The sequence below is a fragment of the Gymnoscopelus braueri genome, assembly GCF_963280865.1.
Source record: "Gymnoscopelus braueri genome assembly, chromosome: 11".
NCBI lineage: Eukaryota > Metazoa > Chordata > Actinopteri > Myctophiformes > Myctophidae > Gymnoscopelus > Gymnoscopelus braueri.
Window position 1 is genome coordinate 11636962 of NC_137613.1, and position 12900 is coordinate 11649861.

Below are 12900 nucleotides of genomic sequence, written 5' to 3' on the forward strand. Positions count from 1 at the left end.
CAGGGACCAGTTTCTGAGCAGTAGTAACTTTCATAATGTAATAATTACTATAAAATCTCCATGTCTCTTCAGCTCTTTATAAACAAAAAATGCATTTATATATTTTTTCTATTCTTTTGTCTTTGTTTTAGCCAAAATGTATCACTTGCACTACATTTTAAGTGACCTTTTTACTTTTGGAAAATAATATTGAAGAAACTGTTAACTGGTTAATGTGTGTACTGTCACTTTAAAAGCGCAATTTATACTTCATCGTACAACAGTGTCACGCACCAAACATGGCCGATCTCCAAGCTCACACCGCGTCTGTTCGCACCACGTTGTGAGCTTGTAGATCAGCCATTTTCGGCAACGATAGACTGAGAAGACAGCGCACATTGAATATGTCACACTAGGCGACACGACACTAGTCATTCATTCGCGTTTTTAAGAGTTTCCTAAACAGATTATTATCATTTGGATTATTAAAATTGTCAACGGAGACAGAGGAAGAGTGAAACTTTTGAGCGTTTCACTCGTAACGGCCGTTATTCCACCGCACATGTAAACACGTCGACGCAACCACCCGTACAAATGGAACCAAATGGACCCTTACGGTCCCCTTAAAGAAGCAATGTCACGATGTATCCAATAGTGAGCCAATAAAATTCCTCGTCCTTGTTTCCCTGGGCAGCGCTGGTTAGCAGGGATCTATACACTTTTAGACTGACATGTTTGTGCCAGCGTGGGTGATTAGATTTATTTCTTGATCTCCTCTTGTCTTGATTGTTTAGACATGACTTGGCCATTGTTCTCACAAAACAAGTTTGGCCACTATTAGACCTTCGCAGTCAGAGGCAATGGGGGTTGGGGGGGATAACTGCCTGCCGGCTCCGCCGTTTTTTTTGTCTTTTTTTTCTCTCTCGTTTTTTTTCCATTAGAGCTAGTATGAAAAGGTGTTTTTTCAAATCGCTTCGCGGGCCGCAATGGACCTTTCCGCGGGCCGCAAAATGCCCGCGGGCCGCGAGTTTGACAAGCCTGATGTAAACAATAGAAGAGAGAGAGAGAGAGAGAGAGAGGGACCCCCATCTGAAAAAGCTCTGTGCCAGGGACCCCCATCTGAAAAGGCTCTGTGCCAGGGACATTTTCGATAGAATTAAAATATATTTCAAAAATAGCGGATCACAGTGTGGCACGAAGTGACGCACTGTGAGCTTGTAGATCTGCTATTTTTTAATATCCAACATGGATAAAGTGGTTAAAATAATTGTGATGCTATGTTAACTCATTTAGCTGGGGACCCCCTAGAACCCCCCCCCCCAAGGACCCCCGGGGGTCCCCGGACCCCACATTGAGAAGCAATGCTTTAGCTAACTGTTGTCTTCGCCTACAGGAGGACTGGAATGTGTTCAGGACAGAGCTGTCATCATTATGCCCAGCCCCAGGCAGGCTGCAATACCTGCGGAAGTCCAGCAGGGGTCGCGTGGAGGTGGGGATGCCCTGGGCGGGCCAGCTGAGGAAGTGGAAGTGGGTCAGGGTTCTGGTCTCCTGGGTCTGGACGTTCTTCAGGTAGAAGCTCCGACACCAGGTTCACCTGGAAAGCAATGGACTTCATTGATTGATTGATTGATTGATTGATTGATTGATTTAATACTTTATTAGTGTCAGAAATGTAAACACAACACGTGGTCCTTTTAGTCATTAAGGCTAAAAGTATCAGGCTGTCTCAGTGTTAAGGCTCCCCTAAACACTGAGGCTGTACATGAAGCAGATCCAGCATGTAGTCTAGAGCAGTAGGCTACTTCTCAAACCTTTTTCATGTCAAGGACCCCCAAAATGACATGTATTTGGCTGCAGACCCCCCTTCTGAAACACATTTTGTGCCAGGGATTTTTCAAAAATAGCAGCTCTACAAGCTCATAGTGCGGCACTCGGTGCCGCGCTATGAGCTTATAGATCTGCTATTTTTGAATAGCCAAAGTATGTGTGTGTGTGTGTGTGTGTGTGTGTGTGTGTGTGTGTGTGTGTGTGTGTGTGTGTGTGTGTGTGTGTGTGTGTGTGTGTGTGTGCGTGCGTGCGTGCGTGTGAGCAGCAGTAATGGCTGCCATCAATCTGACTGCTTAGACCTTTAGATTCAACTACACACAATAAACTAAAACACAATCACCACATTTCTGGTAAAAAACCCTCAAGACAAGCTTTGTTTTACATCACAGAGCTTATTTTGAACATGTTTTATGTTCTAATACTTTATTTACCTGAACAAACAGGGACAAACTGATGTTGTTCTTTCTCTCTTCCTTGAAGAAAGATGTCACCTGACCTCCTAAAACCACCTGATTTGCCCCCTTGTGGCGACATGTGGGATAGGGGTCTTTTCCTAAAATGTAAGTTCCTGCTCATTCCAAGACACACAAAGAAACATGCATAATAAAACACACATGTGACATTTGTGTTTTATGTCACATTAATGTCACATGTTTCTAAAACATAAGCCACACCCTCTGTTCTAGACTCACATCTCCAGTTGCTAAAAGACAGCTTGATGGACGCTCCATTATAGCAGTGGTTCTCAATCTGTTCAGGGTGAGACCCCCCAAAAGTATCCTATTTGTACTGGGGACCCCCCAAAATAATCGTATTTGTACTGGGGACCCCCCAAAATAATCATCTTTGTACTGGGGACCCCCCAAAATAATCATATTTGTACTGGGGACCCCCTTAAAATAATCATCTTTGTACTGGGGACCCCCCAAAATAATCATATTTGTACTGGGGACCCCCCAAAATAATCAGATTTGTACTGGGGACCCCTCAGAATAATCATCTTTGAACTGAGGACCCCCCAAAATAATCATCTTTGAACTGGGGACCCCCCACCCTGATAGGCTCTTGGAATTGTAGGAATTGAGGCATTACATTTAGTTTAACTCGGTTCCATAGTGAAAATAGCCAATCTACAGTTGCGAGGCGTTGTGAGCATGTAGATCGGCTATTTTCAAAATTGTTGCCTGTAATATTTGACAATTTGGACAATGTGTAACCATTGTTGGTAGTATAGTTTGTTGATAAATGTTTACACAGTAATGGTTTTATATCAAACCAAACACCTCAAGGAGAATGGAGATAAACAGTCCTTAACACAGAGCCTTGCTTATTGTGGCGACACATTTGACCTAAAAACAGCATTAAAAAGTCATGGATTCTGGACACTTGAACTCTAGCATCCCTATTCTGAGGGGAACATTAGCCCGAAAATAGCAGATCTACAAGCTCACAACGGATCGCAGCATTGTGAGCTTGTAGATCTACTATTTTCAGTAAAAAAAAAAATAGGGGGATTTAAGAGGTTAACTGTCTGAAAATGCACTTTAACATGAATGCAACACAACACACAATGATAGTGTTGTATAAATCTATGAAATGTAGTGGAGGTTCTCTCTCTCAGATAAGGAGTTCTTGGCCTGTAAAACACTGAAGACCTTTGTGCTAAACCATTCACACAACTCTGACAAACACTGATCCTCCATGATCCTGGAGAGAAAGAACAGACCAATCCAGGAACGCATCTGTGTCATTTATTATTTATTTATTTGGCTATTCAAAAACAGCAGATCTACAAGCTCGTAGCACGGCACTCGGTGCTGCGCTATGAGCTTGTAGATCTGCTATTTGTGAAAGAAATGGTAAAATGTGACAAATCTTTGAATACGTATATATAATCAGATTGCTGCAGGTGTAATGCAGGTAATCAGATTACTGCAGGTGTAATGCAAGTAATCAGATTGCTGCAGGTGTAATGCAGGTAATCAGATTACTGCAGGTGTAATGCAGGTAATCAGATTACTGCAGGTGTAATGCAGGTAATCAGATTACTGCAGGTGTAATGCAGGTAATCAGATTACTGCAGGTGTAATGCAGGTAATCAGATTACTGCAGGTGTAATGCAGGTAATCAGATTACTGCAGGTGTAATGCAGGTAATCAGCAGCGTTGCCTTTTCATGAAATGGAAAAATAATAACCTTTGTTCCAATGGATCCAACGTAGTTATTATACATGACCAATGAGCTGTGGCCATGTTGTCATGACAACACTATGAATATCAATACACAGGAACAACGACAGACAGTCAAGAATACATTTATTAAACTAGTCATACTTCTACACATGATCATACAATAACATGTGAAGAATGAGAATAATATCACATTCATATTCAATGAAAACACAATAATGGAATGAGTGAGGAAACAATGATGTAATAATGAATCAATGAATAAACAATGATTGATTTGAGTTCATTAACACATTTAGTAGATGTTTGAATCCAGAGTGATTGTCCATGCAAGTCCATGCACTCTGAAAATAACCGATCTACAAGCTCACAACAGGCTCGTTGTGAGCTTGTAGATCGGCTATTTTTGGCACCAGCCAAGTATAAGTCAGGCATTACGACACCATCATGGCCCTCAAAAATACATTTTAGTCGACTAAAATCTTATGATATTTAGTCGACTAAAACTAGACTAAAACTAAAACATTTCAGAATGACTAAAATATGACTATAATTTGCTCTCAAAATGAACACTGCTCACAATGTGTCGCTTTGTGATGTAGATCTTAGCTAGTAGATAGCTTGTAGATCTGCTATTTTCACCCAAGAGATCTGGTGTAGAGGGGGGGAAAAGCAGGGGACCAATTATAGAACCCTGGGGGACCCCAGTCAATAAAGTATATGGAGTTCTAGTGGTTAAAGTCTAAAGGTTTATATATACAAGAAACAATAGTATTACTGTCATAATTACATGATCAAATATACAGTTTTCCTCTGTATATTGTGGGAAAATATCAAAAATAGAATATTACATAAAATATGAGTTTGTATCATAAGAGACACAATATGACACTGATATTTACATCATCATCATCATCATCATCATCATCATCAGTGTTGATGGACAGTATTTATGATACATATTTATAAATGTATGGAGTGGAGGTTTGTTCACTTCTATCTAATCTAATCTAAGATCTAAAGCTCCCTGTGGTGATGACTCATTTTATACCATAGAGTTTGACATTAATATGGATTTGACCAGGGACCCCCATTTGAACATATTTGTGCCAGGGACCCCCAATTGAACATATTTGACCAGGGACCCACATTTGAACACATTTTGTGTCAAAAAATCAGACTTTTCTTTAAATAGCAGATCTACAAGCTCACAATGTGTCATAATGTGAGGTGTTGTGAGCTTGTAGATCTGCTATTTTAGGAAACATGTTTTCGTTTTTTATATAATTTGTAAAAAAAATACACAAATCTTGTCTTATGGGGGTCAGGGGTCAAAGGTCAAAATCTACAGGAGCTTTAATGTGTGACTGTCACTGTGCTGCTTATTACATCATCATGATGATGTCACCGTGATGTCATGATGAGTCACTCATGCCCAAATATGGAGTCCATGACGTCAGACTCAGCTAGTCTCAAAGTATCCTGGCAACAGTGGTAACCATGACAACCTGCACTCACTCAAACATGTTGAGTAACCATGGTGACCTGATGTCATCCTCACATAGAGACTCTATCTCTGCTCACACAGAAACACTGAGGAGGAGGGGGACCAGACACAGAACCCAGCATAGAGAGGTTCAGAGAATGTGTTCTGGAAGGTGTACAGGTGTGTCAGTGAGTCAGAGGACCCTTTATAGAAGGACAGAGTCCCAGCAGGCCAGTCCAGATACACTGATACTCTGTTAGAGCCAGACGGACTGACAGGGAGGACAGTGTCCTTACTATTGTGTCTGACAGTGTAACTGTTACCATGGAAACCATCACTACAGGCCAGACTCCAGGACTTGTCATTGTTTCCAAGCCTACAGTCATCACCACCTCCTTTCCTACTGATCCCTCTGTAAGTCACTGCTATATGAACCTCTCCACTCCACTCTACCTCCCAGTAACAGTGTCCAGTCAGACCCTCTGTACACAGAACCTGACACCATGCATCAAACCTGTCAGGATGTTCAGGATATGATTGAGCCTGTCCCCGTGTCACCTTTCTGTTGTTCTCAGACAGAGAGAGTTCTCTGTATGCTGTGTTTGTGTCCAGTGTGAGAGGATGGAAATCTGAAGAGAAAAACAACACAGTAAACATTAAATACATAATTCACTGACTCTCTCTCACACACACACACACACACACACACACACACACACACACACACACACACACACACACACACACACACACACACACACACCCTCAGAAGATCGTCTCTGTCGGGTGGAAACCTTGTATGTCCAAAACATTTATTTTATTAATATTTTTTTTAAACCATTTTAAAATAGCCAATGGTCAAAAGATCTACAAGCTCACAACGTGTCAGAGATACAAGGTTTCTACCCGACGACAACACAGTAAAATGTGAGTCAGAATGTCTTAAAGCCTCCAGGTGAGAAGTGACTTTCTGTGAGAAAATGTTTACATTAAGTTTATGTGAAATGACATCAATGTGGAAAAGTACTCACATGTTTTACTTGAGTAAAAGTATCAATACTGCAATGTATAAATACTCTGTTACAAGTAAAAGTCCGGAAATCAAAATGTACTTGTGTAAAAGTACAAAAGTATTGGTATTAAAATGTACTTAAAGTACCAGAAGTAGAAAATACTCATTATGCAGAATGTCCCATTTCACAAGTTTTCAAATGTATAAATTGTATAAAAATCTTTTGAAAATAGCAGATCTACAAGCCCACAATGTGTCGCATCGTGAGCTTATAGATCTTCTATTTTCAAATGGCCAAAATGAATATAGGGCTGAAGTGGTTAACGTATGTTTTGTAAGAATAATCTAAATGCTCCAAGTAACTAGTAACTAAAGTTTTCAAATAATCGTAGTGGAGTAAAAGTACAATATTTGCCTCTGAAATGTAGTGGAGTAGAAGTAAAAGTACAGAAAATTGGAAATACTCCAGTAAAGTAAAAATACCTCAAAATGTTACTTAAAAATACCTCAAAATGTTACTTAAGTAAAGCACTTGAGTAAATGTACTTAGTTACTTTACACCTCTGAAAATACACACATCCTGTTACATCAAAGGTTCCTAAAATGTTAAGGCTGCAACCCCATTTGAACTGGGGACCCCCCAAAATAATCATATTCTAACTGGGGACCCCTCAAAATAATCGAATTCTAACTGGGGACCCCCCAAAATAATCATATTCTAAATGGGGACCCCCCAAAATAATCATATCCTAACTGGGGACCCCTCAAAATAATCATTTGAACTGGGGACCCCCAGAATAATCATACTTGAACTGGGGACGCCCCAAAATAATCATTTCAACTGGGGACCCCCCAAAATAATCATTATTTCAACTGGGGACCCCCCAAAATAATCATATTTGGACTGGGGACCCCCCACCCTGACAAGCACTTGTCAGGGTGGGGGGAAGTTGTAGGAGTTGAGGAGTCATTTAGTTTGACTCGGTTCCACATATAAATATTGTGAAAATAGCCGATCTACAAGCTCACAACGCCTCAGCGTTGTGAGCTTGTAGATCGGCTATTTATAGCCAGGTCATTTATAGTCGATTGGCTATTTATAGCCGATCTACCACTTATAGATCGGCTAGCTTGTAGATCTATTTTGTAGATCGGCTATTTTCACAATGTTTGCCTCTTTCTTACGTAATATTTGACAATTTGGCCATTTGGTGTTAAAAAGGTCTTAAAAGTCCTTAAATTGTAACATTATAAATGTGCAGATACCCTGTATACACTTATACCGTATGTTGGTTTGTTTACTGTTGAGTGAGAAAACAATGTTACACATTAAGATAATCATCTGGGGACCCCCCACAATAATTCCGGGACCCCCCTGGGGGTCCCGACCGCGAGTTTGGAAACCACTGTGTTACATAGAAAACATTCAGCATCTACAAGTTAGCAACACCTCACACCATGGTGTGAAGCGTTGCTAACTTGTAGATCGGCTATTTTAGTTATTTTTGAAATAAGGAGGAATTACAAGCTGATTTACAAGCTCACAACGTTTCACGATGCGAGGCGTTGTGAGCTTGTAGATTTGCTATTTATTATGTATATTCATTTTTTTATGTTTTTATGCACTACAGTTTTTACATCTACAAGCCGTCTACAAGCTCACAACATATGTCAATGCAACATGTGAGCTTAGATCCGCTGTTTTTGAAATAGCCAATCTACAAGCTCACAGGCTGTCAAGATGCAGGGCATTGTGAGCTTGTAGATTTTCTTGTCTTACCACAACCCAATCTGCAAGCTCACAGGCTATTTTTACCTAATTTTCAAATATAGCCGATCTAAAATCTCACAACGCATCATGATGTGATGCATGGTGAGCTTGTAGATGGGCTATTTTCATCTATTTCAATTATTGATAATCTAGAATCCAATCTGCAAGCTCACAACCTGTCACAATGTGACGAGTTGTGAGCTTGTAGATCCACTGTTTAAAACAGCAAAAGTCCATATAAAAGTTCATCACACGTTAAACAACATATTGTGAGTTTATGTTTGAAATACAGCTGATCTACAAGCTCACAACCTGTCACAATGTAATTCATGAGTTTGTAGACCTACTTTTGAGTTTTAAACAAAACCAAACTACAAGCTCACAACGTGTCGCAATGTGATCCTAGTGAGCTTCTAGATCGTCTACCTTAAAAAGGAAAAAAAATCAGCTGATCTACAAGCTCACAACACATCACACTGATGTGCTTTGTGAGCTTGTAGATCGGCTATCTTTGTTATGTTTGATATATTGAGGTCTGAGGAAGATCCAGCCGGCTTTAAACATCACATTCATGATGGTAATAAACCATTTAACTTATGGATCATAATTATTCCAGTGCAGAGTTCTGCTCTGCATCTGGCTTTTGAAATTACTTTGGATGAGCGTGATCTTCTACTTGTTGATGTTTGAAATAACTCACTACCTGTCACATTGCAACATGGTGTGAGCTTGTAGATCGGCTGTTTTTGAAATATAGCCAAAACTCATAGCAACGCGCATCATAATGCGAGGCTTTGCAAGCTTGTAGATCTGCTATTTCTTGTAATATAGCCGATGTAAAGGCTCACAACGCAACATGATGTGAGCTTGTATATCGGCTCACAACCTGTCACAATGAGACAAGATGTGATCAGCCCACTTCATTCTTTGGCCGGTAAAATATAATCCTGTCGGTCAAGGTGGCCGGCCCAAAAAGTGCCTTGTGGAAACCCTGGTCATGATGCAATGTATTGTGAGTTCGTAGATTGGCTCTTTTTATGTTTGAAATACAGCTGATCTACAAGCTTACAACCTGTCTCAATGTGAATCGTTGTGAATTGTTAGATAGGCAAATTTTGTTTCAAATATTGCAGATCTACAAGCACACAACACAATGTGTCACAATGTGAGGCGTTGTGAGGAGTTGTGAGGCATTGGGTCTCATTCACTAAGCTCAGGTCCTCACATATTTTGTACTTATGTGCATATACGTGACTTCACACGTTCAGTATTCATTCATCTTTTATTGACCGTGAATGTGGGCGGACACTCAAACTCACGTCTGCTCAGGAACAGACTGATATGCCTTAAACCTTTCGTATATGTTATTAGAATGCCTTATTCTTCATGAAAAATCTATGTCAATAGTGCCAAACCTCAAATGATGTTTTATGTGCCCAAAATGTGTCAACACATTAAAAAAACTTATGTCAAAGATCTATTGCTTGGATGCATATGGTAGACATGATGCAAATTCAACCAATTTGTATTTCTTTTCAATTGACACATTTAGAGCTGAATTATTAGGTCCCTCTGCGTGTTTTCCGTAAATGTCACATATTGGACTTTCATGCCAACATAAATGTTTTTTTCAAAATAAAAAAAGATTCATGTTGCTATATACATTGCAACATCTAAAATGACACAGATGCTTTCCCGGTTTTAAAGGTATAACAACGTATAGGCTTTCCAGGTCTTAATGGGTTAAGGACCGGGCCAAGAGCAGAGAAACCTCCTGAATTCCCTGGAAGCTCTACTGAAGAGTTTTCAGGACAGTATCTGGGGAGGGGCCAACCCACTATAAAACAGCAGTGGTGGAAAAAGTTCTCACATTTCTTACTTAAGTAAAAGTATCAATACTGCAGTGTAGAAATACTCTGTTACAAGTAAAAGTCCGGTAATCAAAATTTACTTGAGTAAAATTACAAAGGTATTGGCATCAAAATATACTTATATAAAAAAAAGTAAAAGTACTCATTATTATTTTCAAATGGCCGAAATGTATATAGGGCTGAAGTGGTTCATGCATGTGTTGTAATAATAATCTATTAATAATCTAAATCTGCAAAGTAACTAGTAACTAAAGCTGTCAAATATTTGTAGTGGAATAAAAGTACAATATTTGCCTCTGAGATGTAGTGGAGTAGAAGTAAAAGTATTGAAAATGGGAAATGCTCCAGTAAAGTAAAATGTCCTCAAAAGTGTACTTGAGTAAATGTACTAGTTACTTTACACCACTGTAAAACAGTGTATAAAATCTTAATGTGTGATATTGACACAGACAGACAGATACTCACATTTTGTAATCTTGTAATTAAGCCAATCTTCTCCACCATGTTTCACTCTGTAGGAAACAGAACAACAATGCATCAATGTCTAACTGTGTAACACAACGTCTCCACTACCTGACACTACAGTGTTTCTCCTATCATTGTCTTGGCCCTGCAGCCCATCCAGACATACTCACTGCTGCCCAGTTTGGATCTCATCACCTCCTCAGACTCCACCTTAACCCCTAGCACTCCAAAAAAGTGATTTAGATATGTGTGTGTGTGTGTGTGTGTGTGTGTGTGTGTGTGTGTGTGTGTGTGTGTGTGTGTGTGTGTGTGTGTGTGTGTGTGTGTGTGTGTGTGTGTGTATATATATATATTATTACATTGGAGAGAAGTCCGTCATCATTTTTCCCATGTAATTGTTTCGCACTAAACACAACAACAACATATCACATGTCACTAACAACACAAGCCACAACGTGCGCAATTAATTTACGGGTGGCGTAGGCTACTTTTCATTGCTCACCACACATTTGCCTCCTCGGAGCATAATTAATTGCGGCCAGCACAAACTCACAACATTACGGGTCGACCATGTTATTCCCTAGCGTCACCACCGACCACCGCCGAGCGCAACCGAAACACCGCGAGCCGGACAACATTACGGGTACACCATTTTGTTCCCTTTAGTGTGAGCACCGCCACCGACCACCGCCGAGCGAAACCGAAAGCAACACCACGCAGCCGCTATTGAAATCTCCCCACAACAACAACAACACACGCGACGCGACCACTTCGCTTCAACCCCCGCCGTTGCTTTCACTTTGCTCATGTCTCTCTATCACACCACACTCACGCTAATATGTCATGCACATCCCACACACAACATTACAACACGCCAGTGTCTCAACGCAGCCGCACGGCAGTCTGGGTTGCCACATTGGGGGGAGACAAGCAGACAGGTCAGTGATGCCAGATGTGCGCCAGAAACAAGCAACCACCTTCATGAAAAAAAACAAAACAGCCGAATGGGTCCGCGATGTTTCATGGGGGTCCGCGATGTTTTGCGGGGGTCCCAGGACCCCCAGGGGTCCCCCCATGTATTTTTTATTTTTTTAATAATTGTTTTTATTTTTTACTTTTTCTTGGGACATTTTTATCCCACGAATTTGCAGACAATTGTTCAAGTCGCTCCGGTCCGAGTCCAAGTCGAGTCCCAAGTCATTTGGTCCCAAGTCCAAGTCGAGTCCCAAGTCGTTTGGTCCCAAGTCCAAGTCGAGTCCCAAGTCATTTGGTCCCAAGTCCAAGTCGAGTCCCAAGTCAATCCAACCCTCCGGTCCGAGTCCAAGTCGAGTCCCAAGTCTTTCTGTTGTGGGCAAGTCAATAATGCATTTAACTTGAAGGTTAAGGATGATTGTATTTTAATATATTATAAGAATAGTATAACTATCTGTGAAATATAACCCATTTATTTCACAAAATAATGTGTTGGCAAATGACCAATATTTAGTTACATAGGTCTCAATATGTCACATTCAGCCCTGGACTTCACTGACTGAAGTAGGGGTCACATTAATCACATTAGATTCACAGAATGAATTTTACCCACAAGTTATTTTCATTCAAATGAAATGTGAATGAACTTGCTCTAATATTGACTTTAGTTGATTTTTCAGTCTTTAAAATATAGTATTTCTTAATTATTAAATAATTACAGCTTGTAGATTGGCTATTTTCACGATTTCAAATTGTTTTTAAATAATAATGAAAAAGGAACATACAAGAGTTCCACCCGACAGCCATAATATATAGCCAATATATGGTTCTGTATCAGTATATGAGTCAGTTTTTGCAGATTTCATTCTAATTGGCTACTATGCCTGCATATGAATTTCATGAGCCTGGGTAGGTCACCCTGGCTTGGCGGAGATATGCCCTGTAGCGCACACTCTGCACAGCAGCAGCAGGTGAAAGCAATTCACTTAAACGAGGGTTGTGTTGCGCACCAAAAAACGGACTAAGACTTTATTGCTGTTACCATGGATAAAGTAAATTCGACAGTGGTGAGTGACTTTCATGTTTACAAGTACGTATATCTCGCTGGCTGGTGCTACTGTTGTTGTTGGGGTGGCTGGGGTCATAAACAAAACACGAACGACTAGTTGCATCGGGAGGCGTTGTGAGCTTGTAGATCTGCTATTTTCAAATAGCTGATGTATATGTTAGAGTGCTCATGTGGCCCATAGTCGCTTGACTCGCTTCTTTTGGGCTGGTTTTCCTAGACCTGGTTGCTTGTTTTTCCTCACAACACTGGCACTGATGAT

At 40.4% G+C, this 12900-nt stretch overlaps 1 protein-coding gene and 1 long non-coding RNA gene across 6 annotated transcripts in view; one reads left to right on the forward strand and one right to left on the reverse strand.

Annotated features, from left to right (window-relative positions):
- The first annotated feature begins 2852 nt into the window (after nucleotides 1-2852).
- Nucleotides 2853-4518, forward strand: LOC308096080. Its single transcript, XR_013934106.1, has 2 exons — nucleotides 2853-3043; nucleotides 3785-4518. It is a non-coding gene; the product is annotated as an uncharacterized lncRNA (long non-coding RNA).
- Nucleotides 4519-4654: 136 nt separating this feature from the next.
- LOC308096051 (protein NLRC3-like) overlaps nucleotides 4655-12900 on the reverse strand; it is a 37306-nt gene continuing 29060 nt past the window's right edge. For all 5 annotated transcript variants that reach the window (XM_080443325.1, XM_080443327.1, XM_080443326.1 and 2 more), the window contains 2 exons: nucleotides 10601-10647; nucleotides 4655-6110 (listed from right to left, as the gene is read on the reverse strand). In XM_080443325.1, coding sequence (XP_080299451.1) covers nucleotides 5566-6110; nucleotides 10601-10647 — 592 coding nt within the window. In that variant the 3' untranslated portion in view covers nucleotides 4655-5565. The remainder of the gene's footprint in view (nucleotides 6111-10600; nucleotides 10648-12900) is intronic.